This window comes from Nilaparvata lugens, chromosome 6 (genome assembly GCF_014356525.2).
Source record: "Nilaparvata lugens isolate BPH chromosome 6, ASM1435652v1, whole genome shotgun sequence".
In the NCBI taxonomy this organism is placed as follows: domain Eukaryota; kingdom Metazoa; phylum Arthropoda; class Insecta; order Hemiptera; family Delphacidae; genus Nilaparvata; species Nilaparvata lugens.
The window spans coordinates 15,571,940-15,599,569 of record NC_052509.1 but is presented as its reverse complement, the minus strand read 5'-3'; the positions used below and the strand labels follow the sequence as shown (position 1 = coordinate 15,599,569).

Sequence of the window (27,630 nt, the reverse complement as noted above, 5' to 3'; positions counted from 1 at the left end):
TTTAATATTCTGTACGGCAAAATGAAATATTACACTGGATATTTTCCACACTAGTGTTCTACAAATTTTCCTCCAAACGATATTTCTTTTGAAAGAAGACGAGATACGTTAAAACAAATCAAAAGTCATTGTTTTGAGAAAACTCCACTCCAAGAAGGGAAGATAGGTTGGGAGAGAGCTAAATCTGAGAATAGTTAAAATTACTCACAAATTTATTTTTTAGACTATTCAAATTTCAAAGGAAAAGAGTTTGGAAGGGATTGTTAAAAGTTGACCAAGAAAATACAATAATGCTCATTAATAAAACAATATAAAAACTTGTAGTAACCTTTTATTAAAAACTTTAAAATATTTTAACGATTTGTTTTTTGAACTTGAAAATGACCAATTATCGGAACTAGTCTTTAAAATATTAAAAAAATTTTAATAAAAGGTTACTGTACTACAAGTTTTAATGTTGTTTTTATTAATTTGAATAAAGTAGCCCATGTAAGTGAAGTATTTTTATTAATGCTTTTTTAAATATTGAACAATGAATAATATTGTTCAATACTTCTTTTAATATTGTACCATTGTCAAACTAATGTACTCTCAACCTTCAAATCCATAATTACATAACATTTCATACATAACAATCTTTTCAAATGAGATGATGATTTTCCATAAACTATTATCACGAAAAATCAAATTGGAATACGATGGAAAATCAAAGATCTTGTAATGAAATATTGTGTTATGGCCAATTTGAAACGTTTCAATAGAGTTTCCAAAGCAGTGTGTGACTGTTTTTAGATAATATAAATTGGCCTACGCAGAAACGAAAAGTTCCCAAAAAAGGTGGGTTGTAAGTCATACCTGGACCGAAAGGGTTATTACGGCAGTCGAAACGGGTTGGTAAATAAAGTGTCGCAGAAGGCTATAGCGTATAATAAACGTAATACGTTAGAATTAGTCGACGCTATTCCTTCCGCCTTGTTCCACCCTATTTAATTCTTTCTCTGATTCTCACATTGCAGGACTTTCTTCTCACTCTTTCTCCACTGTTTCCACCTATCTCTCTTTTCTTTCACCACCTTTTCGTCGGGCATTTCTCTTCCGCTACAAAAAAAAATGAGGCGAAAACCTGCAGCAAGCCCCACTGCAGCAGAGGTCTACGTATTTAACCCATCTTTTTCTATTTCCACACCAACTGTACAGTCCAACCTAAACCATTGTTTCTAATTACCCAACTTTTTCATCTCTGTAAATTTCAACAACTTTTTTCTTTGTCAGCGTTGGTTTTTCACTGAATTCTACTCCAATTCTGGGGTTTCAGGCAGTGCAATTCCAGTATGTTCCACATTTTTCTCCATTATTTGATCGTTGTATACTGTGGAATTCTTGTATTATATGTTTTTAATTTTTGTTTATTAAACTGGATTTGAAAGTCAACAAATTATGTTCTAGTATACAGGACGTTGAAAGTAATGTACACAATTTTCAATCAACAGTTACAGGATTTGAAGAGCTAGAAGCTCTTCAATAGGCTGCATAGAGTACATTATTGTATAGTGAGGTCCACGTTATAATGGCAGTGACTGAAGATACGAGAACAACGTTGTCAAATTGACTCCATTTTGCCACTGAGTGAACACAGCTGTTATTCAATTCATCCCATTAAATTTGATCGAATTAATTTCATTCCTTGATAAATTATGAATTTCATGTCAAATTAATTAAATTTATCAATAAAATCTATTTTTTCATAATTTCATCCTAAACTTTGCTTCCATAACTGAAATCAGACTTACAAACATGAAATGGCGGCCAATTTGAATAGCTGTGATTAACCAATCTGAACTTCAAAACAACAGCAATTAAGTTATTCGCTAGGTATTCTATTCCAATTTCTTTTAAAAATAATAGAAATCCTATCTATAATAAGATAATTTCAATGGAAATAATTCTGAAATAACCTTTCAATATTATTTATACCGGAACCAGTGTAGGTCTAACCTATTCCGGTAAACTGAAGCATGGACGAAGTCTAGGATGGTCTCAAAGTTATTAACTTTTAAAGTTGCATTCTAAGTATAATTTGTGTTTCTCATACGGTAATATCGAAAAATAGTTTAATCTATTCAAAAATACATTTAAAACAATTATACGACTCCTCTACTTTATAATTTGTTATAAATCAAAATAAAACATGGCAGCTGAGTATTGTTTGTCTACTTCTGTTCAGTCACTGTCAAAAGTGAAATAAAATATTTCTGGCCAACTGACAACATTGCAAAGCTAGAGAGAGATAGTTCTATCTGTTTTGTTGCATGTTAGACAAGGATAACAACACTATTGTCAATCATACACTGCCATTATAACGTGGACCTCACTATAGTATATTTCCATCTAGGTGTTTACCCTGTTTGTAGAGATTCGCAGTAGCAGAAGTCTTCGGGGTGATTTACAGCATTATTGGGTTTTCGTTTAATAATCATTATTAATTCATTAGCATATGAATAAGTGCAATATCTCAGTAATTTCCATATGTACATAGAGTACGGTTGGAATTCAAGAGAATTCGGTAAAGTATCATAAATTCATCACTCTAGCGTTCAGTGAAGTACTGGCTCAACAATGGATAGAAACTTTGTACTAAACAGCGGAGTTATATCAAGCGGATGTGGGTAGGAAAAAGCTCTCTTCATCATCACACATTAATATAATAATACATCGATTCATTAGCTACTCTAGCTTTAAGCATAGAATAAAACAAACTTGTTTTCTCTTAATTGACCGAGCGAACTGAGGTCTAAGATTCAAGTCGACGTTTGCATTTCTCTTAATGTTTAATATTTAAATGTTTGAATGTTTGAATGTTTGAATGTTTGAATGTTTGAATGTTTAAATGTTTATATGTTTTTATTTTATGTTTATATGTTGCGCATTTACGGCGAAACGCGGTAATAGATTTTCATGAAATTTGACAGGTTTGTTCCTTTTTAAATGCGTGTCGACGTATATACAAGGTTTTTTTGGAAATTTGCATTTCAAGAATAATATAAAAGGAAAAAGGAGCCTCCTTCATACGTCAATATTAGAGTGAAAATCAGGCTATAGAATTATTCATCATAAATCAACTGTCGAGTTGACTATGACGCATGCAATTCAATATCTCAATGTAACTTGATGGAAAATCCGCAGCTGTGTAGACTATAAATTGCATGCATCATGGAATGCAATTTTTATGCACTATTAAATAGGATGCAAAGAACTTATAACAGCTCGTCCGGGCGCCTTGATGTCTTCTGGTTTTCTCGCGCTAAATTCCGGAAAGCGTTATATGATAATTAAATCTTGTGTAAGCATGATCTGATCAAATAAATAGTTAGTGTATCAGTGTGGATGTGCTTATGGTTTGGGACGTCGTTATAACTGCGCGAGGTCTACTGTTCATAGAACTACTAGTAGTCAAGATAAGTTTTCTCTGCTTAAAGGCATCAATCATGAATACATAAATGGATTTCACACTTGAAATAGAGGGAATTGTTATCAATGGAACATATGACCCACCAGCTTCGTAGATAGATGGTGAAAGTAATAGGTACAAAATGGTGCACACAAATATGAAATTATTATACATAGTAGTAAAGGGATGGATCAGACAAACAAGAATTGAATTGATCGGCCACCTCAACTAAACAAATCATTCCAATTCAAATTTCAATTTCAATTCAATTTATTAAAAACACACAAAACAAGACAAAACAAAATTACAAAGAATTACGAAACAAATAAAACACAATAAAATTTTACAAATATAAAAAACCATGGGCTTTGTTTCATTCATTTCAAATCATTTCTAGATCGGGCAAACCGCAGTAATTCAATCCCGCCTGGCGGAAGAAAATGAACGAAATTTTGCGCTCAACCCAAACTAACCCCATAAAAATGAGCCGGACGTGCAGAGAATTGTGCGCATGGATTGATTTGATTAGCCTGCAGTATCGGGGCCGCCCGCCGCCCGCCGTTCAGCCACATATTGGGCAACAATCACAGAGTTGGAAGAAGAGGCGTCCATTCAAATGGGATTCAGCAGTCCACAAGTGCTTTATTGTCCATTCTTATTGCACTGAGATTTTATCTGGCGTTGCCTTTTATTCTGTCAACACAAGCCGTATTCTCTCAACATTATTGACTACGAGTTTTTTCTTCTGTTCATTGTTTTCCTTGTTTCACCACCAATTGTTCTATTCCTTCTTCATACCTTACTCTTTTATCTCATCTCTTATCTTCTTGTTTATTTATTTATTCAATTATTCAGAATTACACAACTTACGGAGAAGTACCACAGGCTTATAAGCCCAAAGCGGTTCCAATTCTAATTTATACATCAGTCCAAATGTAGTTAGGTTATGTATCTCTTCAACATTCTTCAATTTACAATTCAAAACACATAATTCATCATACACTAATCATTTTTAAATTAAAAAATGTTTTAAATTAAATTAATTACAAATAGTTGTAACTTGAAATTCCAACCTTTGAAAAAACGATTAAATTTTGAGACCGAAAAGACAAAACACACTATTTAGAGCTTATCACAGATTACTCTTGTTCTCTTTCTCCTGCTTCATTCTTAATCTTGTTCATTATATGCTTCGTCAAGTTGTCGTTCTCCTTTTCCATCTTTTCCTCTGGCTCCACCTCATCCTTCTCCACCTAACCCCTTCCCCCTCCTCCAACCAGAGGGGGTTCTCTCTGCCTTCTCTACTACATCATTTAATCTCCTCATCATCGTCATCCCTTTTTCCTCCGTCCTCTCCCTTTTTTTACATCCTCCTCCTCCTCCACCTTCTACTTCTCCTTCTAATATTTTTCCTCCTCATCTTCATCTCCTTAATCACTTCCCCTCCGCCACTTCTCCACCTCCTCCTCCCCCTGCTTCGCTTCTTTATCTCCTTCTCCACCATCCTCTCATCATGCTAATCTCCTATTTCATCACATCCCCAAAATCTTTATCTCTTCTTTCACTTTATGGCTCATCTCCCACTCAACCTCATCTTTTCCACACCCTTTCAGTCTCATTCACTATCATCCTCTCTCTTACCTGGTTATATACCCAACATCTTGCTCCCCTCGTGTCACTTTCTCTCTTATCCACTCCTCAGATAATCCTTCGTTTTTCAACTCCCTTCTCAATCACATTCCCTCCTCTTCTCAACTTCTTCTCATTCTTCTTCTTCTTCTTCTTCTTCTTCTTCTTCTTCTTCTTCTTCTTCTTCTTCTTCTTCTTCTTCTTCCTCTTCTTTATCTTCTTCTTCTTCCTCCCGTTTTTTCTTCTTCTTCCTTTTCTTCTTCTTTTTCTTTTTCTTGTTGTTGTTGTTGTTGTTGTTGTTGTTGTTGTTGTTGTTGTTGTTGTTGTTGTTGTTCTTCTTCTTCTTCTTCTTCTTCTTCTTCTTCTTCTTCTTCTTCCACTTCTTGTTGTTCCTCTCAATCTTCTCCTTTCTTTTCCTTTCATGGTTCGGGCATTACCGATTTTATCTGTACATCCGTGTCATGATCGGTTCTACATCGTTCAATATCTGAATCCGGAGATGTTCTACATGAGCCTGTGATTTCGATGGTTGTCGGATGAGGCGGTGGATGAATGGCGGGGTGTGGAGGACGAGGGAGAAGGGATAAGTCAAGTATTCTCGAAGAATAACCCCATAAAGGTCCGCCATTCAAAATGTGAACGTCTGCGCTCTTCTCCCCCCACCCATCGTTACAATCTGCCATCAACGAGGAAATTTTCAAACCTCATCGGTGGTTGAAAGCAGCCGTAATATTGCGTCGCATTCAATGAATAGTAGAGAGAGAGAAAGTGAGAGGGGGTTGAGTGCCGACGCAAGATGAACACGAACAAGAAAACGGATTAGAACAGAAGGACCCGTGAGTTGGTACTGTGTGACAAGAAGTGGATAACAAGAAGAGATAGAAAAAGAAAAAGAAAAAGGAGAAGAAAAAATAAGAAAAAGAAAAATACGAAGAAGGAGGAGGAGGAGGAGGAGGAAGAGGAGGAGGAGGATGAGGAGGAGGAGGAGCAAAAGAATAAAGAGAAGAAAAGGAAGGATATGATTTGAAAAGATAGGGAATCAACGAGAGCAAGAAAAGGTTAAAAAAGAGTAGAGTATATAATATGATGAAGGGAATGATAAGATAACTGGATTCGAAGTAGAAGAGGAATTGAATTGAATTTAATTGTATGACTGCCTTTATTTTGACCTGGGAGGGCGAAGTTAGGACGCAGTCGCCCCTCTTTTACACTTAACAGAGGACAGAGTGGAACGACGAGAAGAGAGAGCTATAGAAGAAGAAAATGGTGGATTGTAAAAGACCCGACTGAAGGAGATGTAGAAATGGTGAGAGAAGGGAAAAATGGAAAGATATGTGAGAAGAAGAAGAGTGGGGGGTGAATATGAAAGACGTGATGTTGACGTATATTGGCATCATGAGGAAGACAGAATGTCAGAATTCATGTGGAATAGAGTATAGGGTGATGTTGGGAGAAGAAACAAAAGTGATGAATATAAGTCAGAGAAGAGTTTGAAAGAAGACAATTTGGAATGAATTTTGAGGTAGAAAAATTGGATAGAAGGAATAGATGATGGAGAAAGTAAAAATCTAGAAGGAGAAGATGGACGTATAATAAGAGGTAGCGGAAGAAATAAGAGGAAATGCACAAGAAAAGTAAAAGTAGAATAAAAAGTATGTATGGGAGAGAAGAGTCCTTGTGTGCGCAATTTTTTATAGCTCCATTCAGCGGCTATGATTACTACGACCACGGTTTTCTTTTCAGCACTGCAACAGTGCGGGGGAAAACCATTGGAAAAACCAGTGGAAACGGCTCCACTCAGCGGTTATTTCTTTTTCGATAGCCCTTTCGCTCTGAATAGTTTTGCGCCAGAAATTTTCCTATCCGACAGAACGGAATTCAGTTTCGTATCGTAGTATAGCTTTTTCCTGCATTTTGTCCGGTAGTATCGAGAACTATCGTACTAGAAAACAAGCAACGCAAAAATGCGGAAGTTTTCCTGTGCTCAACTTGAGAACAGATCGGAAGTTTCCGCTGCACTTGAAAGAGTTTTAAAATCTGTGTCATGGAAATATGCAAGTTCTCGAAACTATCCAAATTGGAAGAATGGGTTGAGATGTTCTTTCCTGTTAGAAAAGAAGTTTGGAGAGTTCTGCTTATAATCTTGATTCATAATAATTAAGGCATTAGATCGGTTCACTGAAACTTTAATTTGCTCATTATCGTTGATAAATTCAGTGCAGAAAGTTTGCCATAATCATTAAAGTCTTGAACTATTTCTGTCAACAAGATCATTAATTGAGATGAAAATCATTGGTGCATGTAACCTAATGAACCTTATGAACTTAATGAACCTTACCTGAGATTCTATTACAAATTATGGGTCAAACTAATTTTACTATCAACGTCTGATTTTGAAGTTATTCTGAAGGAAAGGAATAAATCATTCACATATACTCGATTATGATAAATTTTCATTTATTTACTATCTGTAGAATATTTTCTGTCTTCTCTCATTTCCAGTAAACCTATAATATAAGAGACGATAAGCCGTCGGTCCCGACTACCTAAAAAGTAGCCATCATCTCTCATCATCATCCCTCTCACTCATTACCCACGCCCAAGCCTTGAGGTGCGTACAGATTTACGCGCCGCGAACATGAGCAATTCACTTATAATCAGCTGATGCCAAGCTTTTTATATCTGTATCTTACCGTTTCTGTAAAAATACAGATATACTCAACTGATTAAAAGTGAATTGCTCATGTTCGCGGCGCGTATATCTGTACGCACCTTAAGAGCTTATGTGGGCATCACCCTCAGTATTATTATTGTATAATAAATTCAGTCTCCCAGGTTCATAAACTCCATATCGGTTTAAACGGAGATAAATCAACTGTTGGTTTGAACCCGGAATGAATCGCATTATAATAGATGCAACTTCACCTTACAGTAATCGTAGATTAGAGTTGAACAGAAATGATGCATTTTGTATATGGCCCTTATGAAATTGATAAAAGGGGATGTCCAAGAGATGTGTTAATTTAGTATCAGACAAAAGTCACTATATCTTGTTTGTAATTATATTGACGAATAAATAGATGACATGAAATTGGAAGAGTGGTGTACAGGTATGATATACTTGTTGTATTTGTTCAGACTTAGAATAGACCTCATTTCCATCTACTTCTCATTTTGTGTGAGCTCTAATAATATTTTATTCTCGATTATTTTTCCAGAAAAGAGCTAGCCGGTGCTTCCCAGCGTAACGACCACGTGAAACTGCAATGGCTGTCGGACGGCTTGGCCGAGCTCAAAGCCGAAGTTGCTGAATTGCAAAATTCAACACGCGCCACTTCGGAGGCGGTTGCGCATGCGCGTAGCGAAGTCACCGAGTTAAAACGCGATGCTACCAGTTTGAGAAATTTTCAGACGAAAATTTCGACCAAAGTGAAAAATGTCGAGGCTAAGATGCGAGCGTCTAAGGTGAGTTTTTTTGGAAAATTTGAAAAAAACTATTGACAATTTTCAGTAATAATTTCAATTTTTTCAATTTATTCATTCCTCAATTGTTATATCTTCTTATAATTCATTTCTGAATAATTCATGTCACACACGAATAATATATAAAAATGATTCTTACATAGATAGATACTTCATAATGTAACTTGATAAAATATCCAGACATATAAATATTAAATGAAAATACTAAGAAATCGTCAAAAAAACACATTTCATCCAAGTCTGTAACTATCAATAAAATCTGTGGTTTTTTGACAATTTCTTAGTTTTTCCATTTAATATGAATAATTACGATGATATCAACTTCTCAACTACACAAAAAATACATAGATTTCGAGACAAATTCGATCCCATAGTTGAATTTTCCAGAGAACCTAGACTCTGAAATAAACTTCATCTTTAGGACTGGAAACAGACATCTATAGAAGATTTCTTACATTCCACACCAACTTGCCTGTTGAGTTTATACTTAAGCTTCAGACTGCATTTTATGAAAAATTGTACCCTAGTTTTCAGAATCAAGTATACTCCAAGTATGACTGCAGTGAACTATTCAGTTACTGTGAAACTATTCATTTACCAAACAGTTCATTCAATAATGAAAATATCTTCATGCTCAACTACTGGGAAAAACCAGCTTATTGCATTCACAAATTCATTGAATTTGCTTTGTTCAAGAAGAGTTTTTTGTAGAAGAGTTTTACTCGTTGAATGAGTTCTTGCCTGGCTGACTTTTTCTGACCTTTTATTATGTTAAAATTGAAAAAAAAGCAGGTTACCTATGTGTATATATTTGTATTTATGACGACTGCGATATACAGACATTTTTTGTTATTGCATTTAAGCAGAAAATGGAGAATTTGAATTTGAATACAGATTTTAGAGCCAAGTTGAATATTTTACATGATAATTTAGTCCAGTCACTATATACATTGGTGCATGCAATCTATATTGTAGTTCTGATTTTTCAATATATTATTTGGGTACATAAGAGAAGTCCAGAACCAATTTCTTCATGCAAAATTTCCTTGTGCTAAGATACAGGATGGCCCAAAAAGCTCGTATTTTCGGCTCATTCTCCAGTTTTCAGCTATTTCTGCCAAATCTCGTAATCGGAAAGAAAAATTTGCCCCCGCTATTTTTTCAGATTAAAAAATTCAGAATAAAATGAGATCATTCGGAACTCTCTATCTCCAATGAGTACTACTGATTTATGATTTTTCAAAAATGAGTGAAATTTGAAGAAAAAATCAATTTTGATGAATTTCAGTTTTTGATCAACAATATCTTCCGATTGATAACATTTAGATGTATAATTCAAAATCCCTCTGGGCGTATTTTTGTGCTCTACAATCTGAGATCAGGGAGAGCGCTCTATCTCTAGAGAGTTCCGAATGATCTCATTTTATTCAGAATTATTTAATCTAAAAAAATAGCGGGAGCAAATTTTTCTTTCCGATTACGAGATTTGGCAGAAATAGCTGAAAACTGGAGAATGAGCCGAAAATACGAGGTTTTTGGGCCATCCTGTATCTAGCACAAGGAAATTTTGCATGAAGGAATTGGTTCTGGACTTCTCGTATGTACCCAAATAATATATTTAAAAATCAGAACTACAATATAAATTGCAAGCACACCTCCTTTTTTATGTATATATTGACTGGACTAATTACACTTTCAGTTAGAACTCAATCATACTACCTAGTCTACTACACTAATCAAGCACTCAGTAGCAGGACTAATAAAAGACTATTTCACATCTTTTGCAATGCCTCGATTCTAGATAACCATTGCAATCAAATTCAGCAGTCGCTCGATCGTCGTTCAAACTTAATAAATGGAGGTGTTGAACACTTGGAAACGGATGCAATAAATCTTGAAAGGGGCAGTTCCGCTTGACTGACGAATTGAATTCGCTGCCATCTTCACGATTTGCCCATAAATTCGACAACCGTTTAGTGTCCTAAATACGGGGTGGTACCCCCTCATACCCCCTCCCATCAGACTGGTGAGGAACCAGGAGGGGGGGAGGGGTTAACAAGAGCGTTGACAGGCTTTCAATCACACTGGGCATAGAGGGCAATAGTACTAAAGAGAGCTGTAGATGGCAATCATAGCCTGTATTGCGGGGGACCGTTCGTGAGAGGAAGAGAGAGAGAGAGAGAGAGAGAGAGAGAGTGAGGGGGAATGCTTGTGGAGATTGATCTTTTCGGAAGAGGCGCAGAATTGGAAAAAAGGCCTAGAGAGAGGGAAAAAGAGAGAGAAATACCCTGACAAAATTGGAATCTAAACCGAGATGTATGCATTTCAAATTGCAGGAAGGACCTCACGCCTGCCTTGGGTCGGGGGTCGGTTGGTTGGGGGTGAATCGATTTTCACTTAGAGAGAAAGAGAGGGAGAGAATGTGTGTGTGTTTGAGAGAGAGAGCAGAGATTCAATGATACCTAACTTCATCCTGCCACCCCTCTCACGTACAGGGAACTTCCGATATTTCGCGATCGTAACAAAATAATGAACTTACTGGTTTTATGAGCTAGCAGCAGAATAAATTTACGAGGCGAAATTGCTATATGAACGCGCGAGCGGCCAAAAAACGCCAAACATACTTATTCGATTACGATACGTGCCTGCCATTGGCTGGCATCTGTGGCGAAATATGACCAATAGCAGTCGTTAGGTGAAGGGGCATGAGTCATCATAACTGACAATATTGCTGGCTCAAATATGTATGCTATTCATATCGAACGCATTACCGTGGAAATTTTATGCATTCATGAGTGAAGCTATGTGAGGCACCTCCTCGAAAAAAGAAATATCACCCTTCCCACCATACATTTTTTGGTTTTTATTCGATGCAGTACCTTATAAAAATGAAGAAATGAGAATTGAATTTCTTCGTTCTAGAGATAAAGCAATGATTACTTCTTCTATCACATGCTGGTTCGTTCAGTGCTAAATTAAATTAGGTCATACCATATTTATGAGATTCAAACTCCTTGATAAGTTTGGTGAAGTTGTATTGATTCGGAACTTAATACAGTATTAGAGCGAGAGAAGTTGGAAATTCAATTTGTTCATCCTGGCGATGTAGATATCTTGGCTTTATACCAATATTAGAGATAATTGAAAATGTAATATTGTCGCAACTGAACTACATTATTAAGATTACATGATAACACGGTCCTGATGATGATTTTTGCTCTATTAATTGGGATATGTTTCGACAGCATTATTCTTCGTTAATCTAATCCAATCTACCTAGAATAGATTCCAGAATTCCATTCTATTTTTCTTGATCGAATCTTTTTATTGTAAACAATATGGAATGTAAGTCCTCAATAGGATGGTACTGAGCTCTAAGTGAAAAATAAAATATTACATAACAGGAATCAATTATAAAAATAAATTGATGCTCACAGTGTTTTTGAAACATTTTCCTAGTTTTTTTCAAGGGTCGTTACAGTTGTTGAATGGTCTTTCTATGACAGGAAAAGTAAAGAAATGAGAAGAGAAGAGAACGGAACAGAGAATGAGAACAGAACAGAGCAGAACATAAGAGAATGAGAACAGAACAGAGCAGAACAGAATAGAACAGAACAGAACACAACAGAACAGAACAGAACAGAACAGAAGAGGAGATAAGAGAAGAGAAGAGAACAGAACAGAGCAGAACAGAAGAACAGAAAAGAACAGAACAGAAGAGAAGAGAAAATGAAAAATTCAATAGGAAAATCTGACACCAAGTATTTCAACGATAGAACCTTTTCCTCAGGCTTATTTCATCCAATCACTCTTTTCAATTTACTCCCAGCAATCATTATTCCTAGTTGAATCTTCAGCCGTCAACTGTCAAAATATTCATATCTCGTGTGCACTGGGAAAATATTCCACCTCTGATTCATAAGTCATAACCTATATTAAGATTCACTTGAAACTGTCAGAATACCCCATAAACAACACCGATGCTCCCCATTCAACCCGAATGCTGACAAGTGAATAGGGCATAACTCAACTGCACCTGTCATCAGAGTTTTTCCGGATGAAAATTTCCCGAGTTTTCTTGCTGGCAGCAGCATTTCAAACTGTTTTCCTGCGATTTGTCAGTCACAGTCATCTAGCCAGAATACATCATTATTATTACGTCCAACAATATTGTCGGTGTTTGCAAATTCACTGCGATGAATAATGAATTGTTCAGACTGAATTAATTGGAGAGGATCATCACTCCATTGTTGTTCACCATGTAATTCATTGCTTGAATTTGAAATTCACTTCGAAGTCGCCTTCCTTTGATCCACTATACACGGAAGTTATTTATTTATTTATCATTCACAATCAACTCAAGGACAACTATCAGGGATACCATTCCTAAACCCACCGTAGAAAGGAAAAAAACTGAATGAAATCAGACTTTTTGTAGTTGATTAACTCGTATTTCATTCACGGAAATATGAGGAATTTGCAGACTCTGAAGTATAATATTATCAGTGATCAGGATAATTATCATCGAGTTATCAGTGATAAGTGGTCAATGATGTGGTAAATACATGGACAATAGACATGCCTTCTCTAAAACAGTGATATCAAATCCATAATAAATCACACTTTGAATAAGTGTTGTAGCAACTTGTAAGTGGTAAATAAGTGGAATTTGAGTTGCTAGAAAAATGAGCAACTATTTGTAATCAATCTCTCCCTCAAAATGAAAACACTATCTTGAATTATTGTTTAGATTATGTTAGGATGACTTCCTAATAATCAGTGATTGGCGAAAATTCTCACTTAAATTCTATTTTAGGTTAGCTATTGGTAGAGCAGTTAAATTAGTAATCATTTTCAATCAATCTCTCCCTTAAATTTGGAACACTGTCTTGAATTTTTGTTTAGATTATGTTTATATCATTTCCCATTAATTAGAGTGATTGGCGAAAATTCAATTCAATTCTATTTTATGTTAGCCTATTGGTAGAGCAGTTATGTTACTGCAGTTGGAGAAATTAATCACAAACTGATACAAGGGAGTGTTATCCTCCAAATTACGTTTCTTATCGGAGCACACAAATAAAAAGTGGCAGTCAATAGACAGCGGTTAGCTTTGTTTACAATCGTGAAGATAGAGAACAGTTATCATGGGAATTTACTAATGCTGTGAATGGGGGAAGTCAGAGCAATGGGCGTAGCTCGGGAAACGCCCAACTCAAAACAGGAGAATACGAAGAAAGGAAGTAGGAAAGAAGAGAACGAATAAGAAGGAGAAGAAGAGGAGGAGGAAGAAGAAGAAGAAGAAGAAGGATATGGTGAAGAAGAAGGAGAGGAAGGAAAATGAGATGAAGGAGAGGAGAGGGGAGATAGAAAGAAACGAAAGGAAGAAAAGAAAGAAACGGCAGTAATAGGCGATTGCTTACTTTTCTACCGGAGCTGTTTTCTGCTAAACAACGCAGTGCAAGTTTCGGCTATATTTTGTCACCAGCTGACTCAGCCAGAAAATCGAGAAGGCTGAAGTGATAAGACCAAGATAAACAAGTTGAATACAAGGAAGAAAAAGCTGAAGATTTAGTATTAGTGGATGGAAAAGTAGAGAAGGACAGTTAAGAGGGAGAAGAAGCAGAAGGAATGAAGAAATGGAAAAATAGAAAATAAGGAGGAAACCCCAATGAAATAAGGCAGGTGAAAGGTGGTTTTAGAAAATAATTGGATAATTCTATTTTCTGATGAAGAAGTAGTTTACAAGAAGTACGAAAATCGGGTGATGGAAATGGAAAGAAAGATAATAATCTAGGATAGAAGCTTATGAGGAAATAAGAAGTGACATGGAAGATAAAATAATGGAACAAAGCAGTACATTTTAGAATATTCCAATCAGAATATCAGAAATGAGAAGATAAGAAAAATTCAAAAATTTGAAGCGGAGGAAGTAAACCGAACGAAAGAAAGAAGCTAGGAAAAATAAGTCGATAAGAAGTGGGAACTGAAAACGACAAAGCAAAAATTGGCACGTGGTTTTTCTTCTCACCCACATTCGTGAATTGTGCAATAAGTGCCATACACTACACAGCAAGTGGCCACACCCTCTCATGGTGGCAAAGTTTCCGTGGATATTCCCGCGAGAATCGTCGATCGCCCTTATTTTTCTCTTCTTCTTCTTCTTCTTCCTCTCCTCCTTCTTCTTTCTCTTGTTCTTTTTCATTCCCCTCTATTTCGTAGAGACTGTGTCGCGAGCGTACTAAGAGCTCTCAGGCTGCCAAGTCAATTGGCCGAAATCGTCGAATACGTTCTTCTCTTCCCCCGTTACTCTTCTGAACAGTTTGAAAACATTTTGCTCCCTTGGGTTTTCCTGTAAGTAGCCGAATATCTGTATGTTTCTATAAAACTTTCCAACCGACTGACCAGTTTACAGTGATCATATGTGATTTCTCAACTCTCAGGAACGAATAATGATTGAACGTTCATCTTAGAATAAAGTATTTATACACAGTGCAACGCTCTTCCGCCAATATTTTAGACTTGTACGTCGAGGTGCAGTGCCTGATCGAAATACTGTACTCCGATATGTTATAGAGTTTAGAAGTACTGGTTCTTTGATGAAAAAGAAACCAACTGTTCTTCCCCGTTCAGTTCAATGGTATCACAGAATGGGTATACTGAATTCAAAAGGAGTCTATTATACTGATTTCCGACGAATACCAATAATTATTAACTATACATTCTTGGTCAGCACTTTTTTGGATCCAAAATCGTACAATGATGACGTCTATTTGCTATTTCAACTTGTGTCTATACTTGGACTATCAAAATATCATTGTGATTGGGATAAAATGTTTGAACGGTTGCAATCCCGAATCGATCCTAACCATCGTAATTTTACCATCCAACTGTATTTGGTATTTGCTGTTAAATGTTAATAAAACTTAGTTTTTGAATAGATTCATGTAGAATGACAAACTACATAGAACTGCATATAAATATCTCTCACAATAGAATATCATAGTCTTAGAGTGAAATCCTGGACAGGACTCGGAATAAATCCTAGATAAACAAACCAGAGAATTCCCCTGTAGTTTTTCATTCGCATTTGGAATGATTGAGATTCAGTAGTTGGAAAGAACATTTTGATTGATGACCAGTTTCAAATTCCAAACTGACTCCCCGTTTTTCAGTCAATTCTATCGAAGCATCCCCGCCCATACACAACAAATTCCGGCATGTGAATGAGTCATAGATAACGTATAAATCAAACGAATAATAGCGTATATTTCGTCGGTATCTGAGCAAAAAACGAAATTTTTCACGTTCTTCGCGTCTAATCCACCGATTTCCATTGATACGGAGCCCTAAAATCAACGTGAACGATGTTTTTAGGAGCTTTTTTGAGGGGAGGAGGAGGGGTTGATTTTAAACAGATGAGTGAGAGGTGGGGGATCAGTCTCTTTCCCATACCTCCTCCTCAAGATTCTGAAAAGAATTCCGAGCTTAGAATCCTTGTATTAGTTTCCTTTTGAACGAGAAACCACACAATTGATGCCTTCTATTGAAAGGTTTGAATCCTTCGATTCTCTTTCTACCTGCTGGAGATGTGGGGCGATAATACGCTTCCAGTTCTCTTAAGAGAGCCGACTCAAGAATGAGTTCTTTCAGGATTTCTTTAAAGAGAACCGATTCCTGAGAAATGAATGTGGGAATGGGCAACGGACTTGTGTACAGTTGAACTTCGGGATGCTTCGAAGATCACACGGGCCTGACTCAATATATTTAATGGTTATTCACTTCACTTTGAATATTATGAAATGCTCTTTCGAAGCTTCGTTTTTAGAATACGCTACTAAAAGTGCGAGTATAACGAGTAAGTCGCGGTGGAGATCGATGCCACTGAAAAGCTTTTCAATGAAAAATAAATTTGGAGTAATTGATACAGATATGGATGTAGATAATATAGATATAGATAATAGATATAGAAGAACACTAGCGAGCTGAAATCTACATTTATCAACCCGTATTATGTTCGTACCCTAAGAAGATTTGATGAAACATAAATTCTCAGTATCAATGATAATATCGAGTGACCTAGCTGGCTCAGGTCTGGTGTAAGAGTTTTCAGGTCGTAACTGATCAATTCTCAGAACCCCTACTAATTTTATATCAGGAATAGGTTGTTAATACAAAGTTGTGAGTAATATATTGTCGCAAACTGTGAAGCGACGCGACGAAACGTGATTATATTATAATGTTCACACTTGCTAGCTTCGTCTAGATGTGAAAATTTTAATATGATCATATGATATTAACTCATCTAACAGACTCAAGTCATGTCATGTCGTGTCTCGTCGCTTCTCAATTTGCGACAAACCTAAATGAAGTATATGTATAAAGTAAATATTATATTTGAAAAGTGGTGCACTATCGTAGCAAAAATCATCAAGGAAAACAGATTTATAATTTTTGCTCTAAAGACTTTCTCGGACAAAATCAATTAGTTTTGTAATAAACTAGTCTACAGGTACTATAATTATAGAATATTTATTTCGCCAAAATACAAGATACAAAAGACAAATGTTAATTATAATAAATCTTTGACACAGTCAGCAGCAAAGTCAGACTTGTGCACTGGCTGTGAAAAATATAACAATACATAAATATACAGTTAAGACTTTTTCGGACATGATCAACTTTTTTTGTAAATTAATTACAGCCACAATCTATATATATAAAAGCGAAATGGCACTCACTCACTGACTGACTGACTGACTCACTCACCCACTCACTCGCAGAACTAAAAATCTACCGGACCAAAAACGTTCAAATTTGGTAGGTATGTTCAGTGGGCCCTTTAGAGGCGCACTAAGAAATCTTTTGGCAATATGTTAACTCTAAGGGTGGTTTTAAGGGTTTAAAGTTCGTCTTTTAGCATGTATATTCCTCTTATTCTCTTAATTTTATAATTGAAAAATGTCAATACCATATGTAAATATAGAACTATAATCTAGAGAGAGTACCTCTTCGAAACAGTTGTTAACTGGTAACTAAATTAATAACTTTGTCAGGTTGGCATTAAGTTGAATTGACTTTGTTAGGTTAGCACCAAGTTGAAGATTGAAATGCATTTATCGCGGAAAAAGTGATTGGGCACTGGTACTTCAGTCAGAGCTATTCCTGGGAATATTATATTACAAGCCGTCACGGTCGCTTCGCTCGCCATATCCGTTTAGCCAGACGTTTAGTCTGGACCCCCGACTGGATCGTCCTAACATATGATAAAAATGCTCAAATGAAAAATGCTGATCTCATTCTTGGACGATCCAGTCGGGGGTCCAGGGGGCGGATCCCCCTGGCTAGAAAGATATGGCGAGCGAAGCGAGCCTGACGGCTAGTACATAATAAATTATCGTTGTACAATACTTTGGCATTATTATCTTAATATACTTGAAAAATTTTAATGCTTCCTAAATATTGGTTAAAATTCACGCCTCAACTACGTTGAATCATTCAAGACAGCAATTCAACCACCATTGAACCGAGCTCTCTTTAATAAAATTTACTTCAAACTGTCAGAATTGTTTCAATAGGGAGCAACGATATAAATTTGTTAAGGATACTGACATTTCGATGTGAAACTGCTAGATTCAATTGACACACATGGCGTGATGCATCTGCTGAAGTTGTAAACTACCCTCTTAAACGAATCAAATTGCAAATGCAAATGCAGTCAACGCCGCTCGTCGAGAGCTCACTGCTAGAACTGCATGAATTTTCCATGCTCTGAAAATTGCGGCAGCCATCTTGGCAACGAGAGAAACATCTTCATGCGAGTTGTAGTGACGTGTGTATTTGACGGGTGGTTAAATTCCACATTAACGCTGCGTTTGATGACGAGTATTATTGTTATGATCATCAAGGGAAGAACTAGTTGAAGGAGGTAAAGGAGAGGAGTATCAAAGAAGTAGTGGGTGGAGAAGGAGGAGGGAATATGAATGCTTATTTTAATTATTTAAGAGAAAAACTGATAACTGGATTTGAAAGAGAAGCGAGAGAAAAAAGACGAAGGAATGAAAAGGGTATATGAGGAAAATGAAGAACTCAAAGTATAGGATGAGGAGGAGAAAGAGGAGGAGGAGGATGTTGAGGAGGAGGAGAAGGATGAGGAGTAGGAGGAGAAGGAGGAGGGAGAAGAAAATAGTGTTTATGATCAGAAGGCAATAGAAAAATTTAAAAGAGAATGGGGGAATAGGGATTGGAGAAGGAGAGAAAACAAGAATGGTGAAGAGGTTGTACATAAAGAATATGGGACGAATTTACGAAGGACAGGAAGTGGAGGAAGAAGAAGAAAATGAAGAAAATGAAGAAGAAGAAGAAGAAGAAGAAGAAGAAGAAAATTGAGAACACATAAATACAGTTCGCCCTGAGTGACAGCCGTTAGTTAGATGAAGTTTAACTCTGACGATTTAAATTATTTGTTACATGCTCATTTTACTACTGTTTACGACAGGAGTTTTCCATTACCGGAAGCGTTTAATTATGAATAAACTGGTGAAGGTTTTTAATGTTGACGAATAATATTCGTGTAGAGAGAAGTTTAAATTATTCTATGTCACAAACATGAAGCCAAGCTCTGGTTTGTATAGGGAGAAGTGGATACGGGTATGTTATGATGAGTTATGTATGAGAAGTTGGAATATTGTTATCAATTATTAATTTCGTGAAAAGTACTCAATGAAATATCTATCATTTTCAAATAAAAAAAATAAAAACTTTCAATACCCTTTTATTAAAAATTTTAAAATAAAAGGGTTCTAAAAGTTTTATATTGTTTTTATTTGAATTAAGTAGCCCATATAAGCGAAGTGATTCTATCATTTTCAATATCTAGAAGTTGGATACCATATTCTCAGCATATTACTCATGTTATTCAACCTTTCAAGAACAAACCACAACATATATACAACCATTAAAAAGTAACTACTCAGTTCAATCTGGTAAGGCTGGAAGGTTATAATAAGTATAATACTGACCAAAGAATGTTTATTATAAAAAACTCGAGATTATGAAAGATAATTAGGAAAAATTGGCAAAACGGGGGAAATTTGTAAAAAAAGCAACTAAAAATAAACGATTTTGATACCCTTTTATGGATAGAGCTCTCCATTCGTTAAATTGAAGTACCAAGTTAGATATCGAGGATGACCAACTGCATTAAAAGCGTTCTACGGTATTAGCATTTTGAATGAGTTGGAAGTCAGAGCACTACATAATTATTATAGACTACACGTTTTGAAACTACTTCCATTAAAAACGTAGAGTCTATTTGACTAGATATAATATATCATAAAGTATTAGTATTTTGTATAGATAGCTAATATTATTTATAAAAAATAATCTATTTTTTTAATTTCAAAGAGTACTATAATTATATTTTATAAATGCAAGAAAGTAGCCCTGAATTCATACATTTTAATAAGCTCATATTATATTCATCAGAAATGAATTTGTTACTAGTGAAAGCTTTCAAATAGCTTCGAAAAAAGTCAAATCAAAAGTGGTTGAAACAATTTCTCTCTTCCAGCATTTTGCAACAAACAGCTTTTAGATCAGCGAAGTTTTTCAACTTGGCTCCATTTGATAAAAATCGAGTACTCGACTGTTGGCAAATGTTAATTTTGGGGGTCCATTAATCACGTGACCGGAGGAAAAGAAAAAAAAATAGAGAAAAATGGTGGAAAAAACAGGCGACCCCTGCAGGTGTTGCTGTGGTGGTGGTCGGTTGACCGGGGACCCCCTGTTGCGGACCCCCTGAACCCCCCCTTCAACTAAATCCAAATCCATCTCACACTCATAACATAACATCCAATTTTGCCTCTCTCACTCTCTCTCTCTCGCTCTCGTTCTCTCTCTCTCTCTCTCTCTTTCTCTACTCGGTCTATTACCTCCATTTCGTCGATGATTCCAACAAAATATATCCGCTATCTATTCAAAGCACCACTGCATTCCATTCATTCATCCACTCGTCAGCTCAAACTTCAATTTATTATAGAGAGGGGAAGCAACGTGGGCAGATGACAGAAAAAAATCAGGGCTGCTCTTTTGTGGAGTTGGTCGAATGCTGAGTTTATCTCTTCCAGCCAAACTGTTTGGCTTAAAATGGTCACCGAATCAGGGCTTGCCTTCCTTTTTGTGATGGATTTAGTGGGTGATATAAAAAATAGGGTGCTGTGAGGAGTCGAAGTGTAAATCACCTCAATTGGTACCTAGTAATCATTCGAGTGATGTCCGTTTTGATCCAGTTAAAGTTATGGATGAAGTTTGATATTGTTCTAAGATGATATCAAATGTTCACTTAATTGTCTCTTATTGTGAGAACCATGAATGCATGAGTCAATGCATTGATTACAGTTTGAATTCTGAGTGGAGATAGATATTGTAAACTTGTATTGAAAAAAAAACATTTTTTTTTATTCAAGTTTAATTTTAATAGTGGAAAAGTATGGATATGCAACAGATTGATATTGTTTTGAGATGATTTCAGATTATCTGTTAATTGTCTCTTATTTCAAGAATCAACAATTCATGAGCCAATGAATAGACTTACATTTCTGGTTAACTTACCTTCTCACAATCCAGCATTTCAATAGTAACATGGTAAAATATATGCTCAAACCCCTTTCAAACTGGGGTTTTCATAAATATAATGGTTGTACAAATGATTCCATACTTTGGGTAGAATATTTAGTAACCAAAAAAGATTCAGTAAACCAAAATAAGATTTACCTAGAAGTAAAAGAGGACATAATTATTATCCATTCTTTATTATTGATTCATACAACAAGTACATCACTAGAAATGATAGGGAGAGAAAAAATAAGGTAACCTTGTGCTATTCCCCTCTCAAATTTAGATAAGGTTACACAGTCAGAAATAGGTAGGACTTGTAGTTGAGGGAATTGCTAAATACCATTGACTAGCTTTATCAAATACCATCTTCCATTTATTTGATTTTCCCCCCATTAGGGAAACAAAAACATACTTAGAAGATTCCCGTTATTTGCTATTTTTAAAATCCCCACTTGGTCTGTTTTTTGTTCACTTCACAAAATTTTCAGTTCTTAATTATTTTCACAAAGTGATTTTAAAATTTAGATGCTTCAAAACCAAACATAAGAAGGGAGAAGACAGCCAGGAAAAATCAGTATTTCTCAATTCAATGAAGAATGATTTTTTCTACTATACAGTGTTATATAGTTACTACAAATCCGCGTATTATCACTGTGTTTCCTCTGTTCGTGGAAATTGCTAAATGCCATTAACTAGACCTATCAAATACCATCTTCCATTTATTTGATTTTTCCCCCCATTAGGGAAACAAAAACATACTTAGAAGATTCCCGTTATTTGCCATTTTTAAAATCCCCACTTGGTCTGTTTTTTGTTCCAAGAAGCGGATATTGTTCAAAGAATGGTATTCACTCTTCTCCACCCACTTAACTTCAAAAATCTCATCGATTCTTGAATACCTCCACCGTTTCTAGAAATCATTCGAAATTAATAGAAAGCTCCCTTTATTTGCCATTTCTTCTTTAAATTGAATAGAAGCCTCTTTTCAATCTTCCCCTTCATTTTTCCAGGAACACTTTCGTTTCCAGCTTTTCAATCTCTCTCACTCTTATACTCATTTCACTATTGTTTTTGAACGCCACTCATTTTCTTACTTTTCCGAAGTGTTTCATCTCTCTTGCACTTTCTCTCTTCACTCACACACACACACCAGCTTTCTTTCTTTCTTTATACCACCTCTCATCTTCTCACTTGTCCAATATTTTTCTCTCACAATCTATCTTTCTCACTCACACTTTAAGGGTTAAGTGTAAGAGAGGGCCGGCTGCGCCCTAACTCCGCCCTCCTAGGTAAAAAATAAAGGCAGCTATTCTATTCTATTTTATTCTATTCTATCAATATATTTTTATCTCTCTCTCTCACACTCCATCAATATATTCTTATCATTCAGCCTATATTTCCCCACTTTTTCAGAGTGTTCCCATCACCCTCTCTCTCTCTCTCTCTCTCTCTCTCTCTCTCTCTCTCTCTCTCTCTCTCTCTCTCTCTCTCTCTCTCTCTCTCTCTCTCCCTCTCTCCTCTCTCTCTCTCTCTCTCTCTCTCTCTCTCTCTCTCTCTCTCCTCTCTCTCTCTCTCTCACTCACTCTCTCACTCTCTCTCTCTCAAGGGTTGTGTGGCAGAGAGGACCAGGAGTCCTAATTCCGCCCTAATAAAGGCATATAATCAATCAATCAAATAATCTCTCTCTCTCACACACTCCATCAATATATTCTTATCATTCAGCCTACATTTCCCCACTTTTTCAGAGTGTTTCCATCTTCCCCTCTCTCGCTCTCTCGATCTATCTCTCTATCTATATCTCTCTCTATCTCTCTCTCTCTCTCTCCCTTTCTCTCTCTCACCTCCATTCTTTCTTCTCCTCATTTTCTTACTATCCACGTAATTGGTGACTCTCGTTTACTTTGGTAATTGTGCGCTGCGACCGTGGCGGAATGTATAATAATGGTGCGACCTTCAGTGCTTCAGTGCTTCAGAGCTTCAGTGGTGGCAGATAAATGGCGGAGCCGCGAATATTGCTCCGCAGTCCATTAATAGGACCACTTTCACAGTGCAACTGCCAACTTAAGAGTCCGTTAAAACGTCCACTTGGAAACGTTAGCACGTCCCCCAACACATTATTCTACTTCCTTTCTTCTCATTTTTATTCATCCTTATTCATCCTCTTCTTTGTTCTTCAACTTGAGTTTTTCTTATTTTTCTTCACCATTTTCTAACCTTCTCTGACCTCCACCTCCTACACAGTTATCCTTTTCCTCTTTTCCTACACTTTCTTTATTTTTTAAATTATCTTGTTCCTTCTCTCCTTATTCCTTCACACTCCTTCCGAATCTTTTATTCTCTCTTCTTCCCTCTTACAAGTTTTCTTCTTTTCTCGTTCTTCTCCCCAATCTTCTGGTTTCTCTTGATTCAACTAGTTTTTCTATCTTATTTTCACCTTCACCGTTTCTAAGACCATTTTTTCTACTCAAATTCACTTTGTCTCTTCATTTTTTCTCCTCAAACTAACACTTCTGTTTCCCATTCCTCTTCCTCTCTCTTTCCCTTTCTCTCTTTTTTTCCCTCATTTCACTAATTTCATATCCTTCTTCCCCTCCCTTTCTCCCTTTCTTTTTCCCTCATTTCACTAATTTAATATCCTTCATCCTCATCTTCTTCCTCTTGAGTCCTTTATCCCTCAACAACTATTTCTTCTAGTCGTTTTCCTCTTCTTTGTTATCGTTCATCACCTCCCCTTCCTCTTTATTCGTCTTCTTCTTCTTTCAATCTTCACCCTTCTTTTTCTTTTTCCTCTCCCTCTTCCTCTTCTTCCTGCTTCCCCTATTCTTCTTTTACCTCTCCTTTTCCTCTCGCCTCATCCACCTTTCCTTCTTCCTTGATTCCTCCTCCATTCTTCTCTACAACCTTTCTATCCTATCATCTTCTCAACCTTCCGCTTCTTCTTCATTTAATCATACTTTTTCTACTGCCTCATTCTTCTTTCCCTTTTAACCTATTCTTCCTCCTCTATTCTTCTCTACAACCTTTTTATTTCAACATACAGTATATTACATCTTTCCCTCCTCCTTCATTTTATCATCCTACCCACCTTTCCCTTCTTCTCGATGTTTCTCTCCAAACTATCTTTCTTTCTTTAAACTCACTCTATTCCCTAAACCAATTCCTTCCTATGCATTTCGCCTTTCCATCCCTTTCTTGGCTCCTCCCACTCTCACATCTCATCTTTCTCACTCCTCTTACATCTTCTTTTCCATCTTTCTCCTCCTCCGCCTGATGCACAATGATTTCCCAGCTGTGTGCTGAGTGGCAGTCTAATAGCCTAAATAGCAGGGTTCACTCTTTTTGGCGACCTGCTGTTGTTACGTATTCCACGTTGTTACTGGGTAACAACAACAGTAAATAGTTCAAGTTTGCAGCACATTGGTCGTTATTCAACGATTTCGCGCTTTTCTGCTACTCATTACAGCTGAAGAAGATAACCCACTTTTTTCTTCACATTCACAACTCATTTCTTGCCGTTTGCATCCTTTTTTCGGTTCCTCCGTCATGTTTCCTACACACCTCTTTCGATATCCACTTATTTTTCTCATCCCTTTATTTCATTTACACTTCCTCCTCATTTTTCTTCCCCAATGCTACTTCTGCTCCTTCTCTTTATCCTTCTATCTGCTCCTTCTCTTTATCCTCCTATCTGCTCCTTCTTACTCTCCTTTAACTCACACTCATCCATCTTATTTCTTTTCTTCTCCTTCCTCTATACTCTTCAACCCACACACTTTTCATTCTCATTCTCTATATTCTCTCTCTTGAAGGGCTCCTTATTCCCTCCTCAATCATTCCTTGTTCTTCTTTTCTCTCTTCTTAATCATATTCTTCTTCCACTTCCTCTTCCTCCTACTTCCACTATTCATTCTTCTCTCCTTTTTCTCCTTCGTGTTCTTATCCTATCTCTTCTTCTTCTTATCATATCTCATCTCTTCTTTTCTCTCTTCTTCTTCATAATATTCCTCTTCCATTTCCTCTTCCTCCTACTTCCACTATTCATCCTTCTCTCCTTTTTCTCCTTCTTGTTCTTCTCTTGTTATCTCTTCTTCTGCTTATCATATCTCATAAGTAGGAATCACCCTGGGTCAAGGGAACCTTTTTTCAGAATATCCTGTATATAACATTGGTATATAATAAGGTTGCCCTTTTGCTATTTTTCTTCCAAATTTATAGGTGATGACAGAGTCCAAAATGGGGTTAGAATTTCACAATTGTACAATTTCTATACAATTTTAGTTCAAAATAAACATGGAAACTATAAATTTTGAATTTAGATGGCTCAAATTAACAAATTAATTAGAAATATTCCACTCAATCACCACTTGTAACAATATAATATTGAGTTATTTAAGAAAATTGGAACCATGGAAGAAACACAAACTTTTAAACACTGAAAATGATCAATTCTCCTTCCCATTCGTATTATCATCATTTTTCTTCCATCACTTTCTTTCTTTTTCATTCATTCTCATGAACCATCATGCTCTCCTTCACACCTTCTTGTTCATCACGCTCTTCCACTTCTTCTACATCCCACCTCATCTACAAACTTTTCTCTAGCCTAGGCAACAGGTAAATCATCTGGAAACGGTTTTCTGGATTTCGGAATCGAGTGTAACTGTAACACGTGCTCGGATTGGCTGATTTGACGGCCGCTGCTCCACTTCTGGATTCAATCGTGCGAATCCCAACTACCAGCACCAGATTGGCTGATTGATTGGACTTGTTAAACGGTAGTCGAAGCTCAAGCCACAGTATTCATTCATTCAATTACCTCCAAGATGAATTGAGCGTACCTACGTTTCTGGGAGAAGGAGGAAAGGACAAACTAGACAAGGAATTGACGTGGGGGAGAGATTTTTAAAATATGACAAATGAAAATATCACCTAAGTCTAGGGTGAAAATATCACCCTATCACCTAAAATGTCTCCAGGAAGATTTTAGGACAAAATTAGCAAGGAATTGACGTGGAGATAAGGTTATAAAAATTTGTCGAATGAAAACATCATTCAGGTTTCAAGTAGGAATAAAGGACGAACTAGGCAAGTAGTTTTCGAGGAAGAAGAGGTTAAAAAAATATGACTAATAAAATTGGATGAGGTAAAGAAACAACTGGATGAAAAAGAAACATTAAAAATGGATGAAAAACATGAGAAGGAGAATAAGAAAAGACGATGATGATGATGAAGAAAAACTATTTGAAATATATAAAGATTGGAAGATATTATCATTTTCCAGAAGGAGAAGGAAATAAATCTGATAAAGTATTGAAAACGAGAAATGTTCTCAAGATCCAAGTATTTGACAATCAACTTTGTGACAGGAGGAAGATAATGTATGACAAATTCACAATAGAGTAACTATCAATAAAGGAATACAGTATCTTCTAGCTAGGACAACGCGAATATTTAGAAAATTCTGGTATCCTTGTCTTTTCATTGGCACAACATGTTTTTGCTATAATGCCATTAACAACAGTTGATATACTTATCAATGGTATAGTAGGCCTATCATCAACAATTATTGATATATCAATCAATAGTACAATTTTCAGTTAGATAGTTTCTCTGTGGTATAACTGAATAATAACCAATAGAATGCAAAATATAATCGATTAGTGACAGACCTGTGACGTCTGTCACTGTACTAGTGAGTGATGTTGAGAACTATAACTTGAAGAAAAAAGTACAAGTCGAAAGAAAGATGAAGCCAGACCAATAATAATCACGTATAGAAAAATGATGAAGGCTGAGACAAGACAGACGAGTCGCCGCTCAATGAGTTAAGGACGAAGCTCGTGGGAACTTGTTAATAAATCGTGACTTATTGTCTCGGAAATGAGAGGTCCGAATTTGGGAACTGTTTAGTTAGGACAAGACGGGGAGAGGGCGGCTTAATGGGACAAGGGCACGTGCGTTCAGATGGGAAGAGGGGTGAGGGAAGTTTTTGAAAAAAATGTGTGAAGCGAGCCTGTGAGAATCTTTGATCTGTCAGTTTGGTCTGGAGGTGGGAAAAGAAGATAAAAAAGGGTGAGAATTATAATAATGATAATAATGTAGTGTTGAGTCTGAGAACTGGCGTTATCTGATGTTGGCCTGTAAATAGTCGTGGGGACAAATGATTGTTGGTTTTCATTTACCAATAAGGCGTTGGTCGAGTCGTCATAATAGTTATTAGGGGAGGACCCAACGCCCAAGTCCTAGAAGAAACAAGGTGTGATTCATCTAGCAACATAATCGTCGAATATCTCTCTCACAAAAGTTTTTTATTTTGCCTAGTTTGAAAATAAGAAAATGAAGTGTAAACCATCATTTTTGTTATAGCCTATTACAAGTATATCTTCATGTGTTTTTCTCCCATTTGGAAGATCAATCTAGGAGAAATCTTCGGCACAAATTCTCATATATTG

At 36.3% G+C, this 27,630-nt stretch overlaps 1 protein-coding gene across 1 annotated transcript in view; it reads left to right on the top strand.

Moving 5' to 3' along the window:
* Positions 1-27,630, top strand: part of LOC111059136 (protein scabrous-like) — a 93,885-nt gene that overhangs the window by 19,348 nt on the left and 46,907 nt on the right. The window contains exon 2 of the mRNA XM_039430231.1: positions 8,296-8,542. Within this exon, the coding sequence (XP_039286165.1) occupies positions 8,296-8,542 (247 nt within the window). The remainder of the gene's footprint in view (positions 1-8,295; positions 8,543-27,630) is intronic.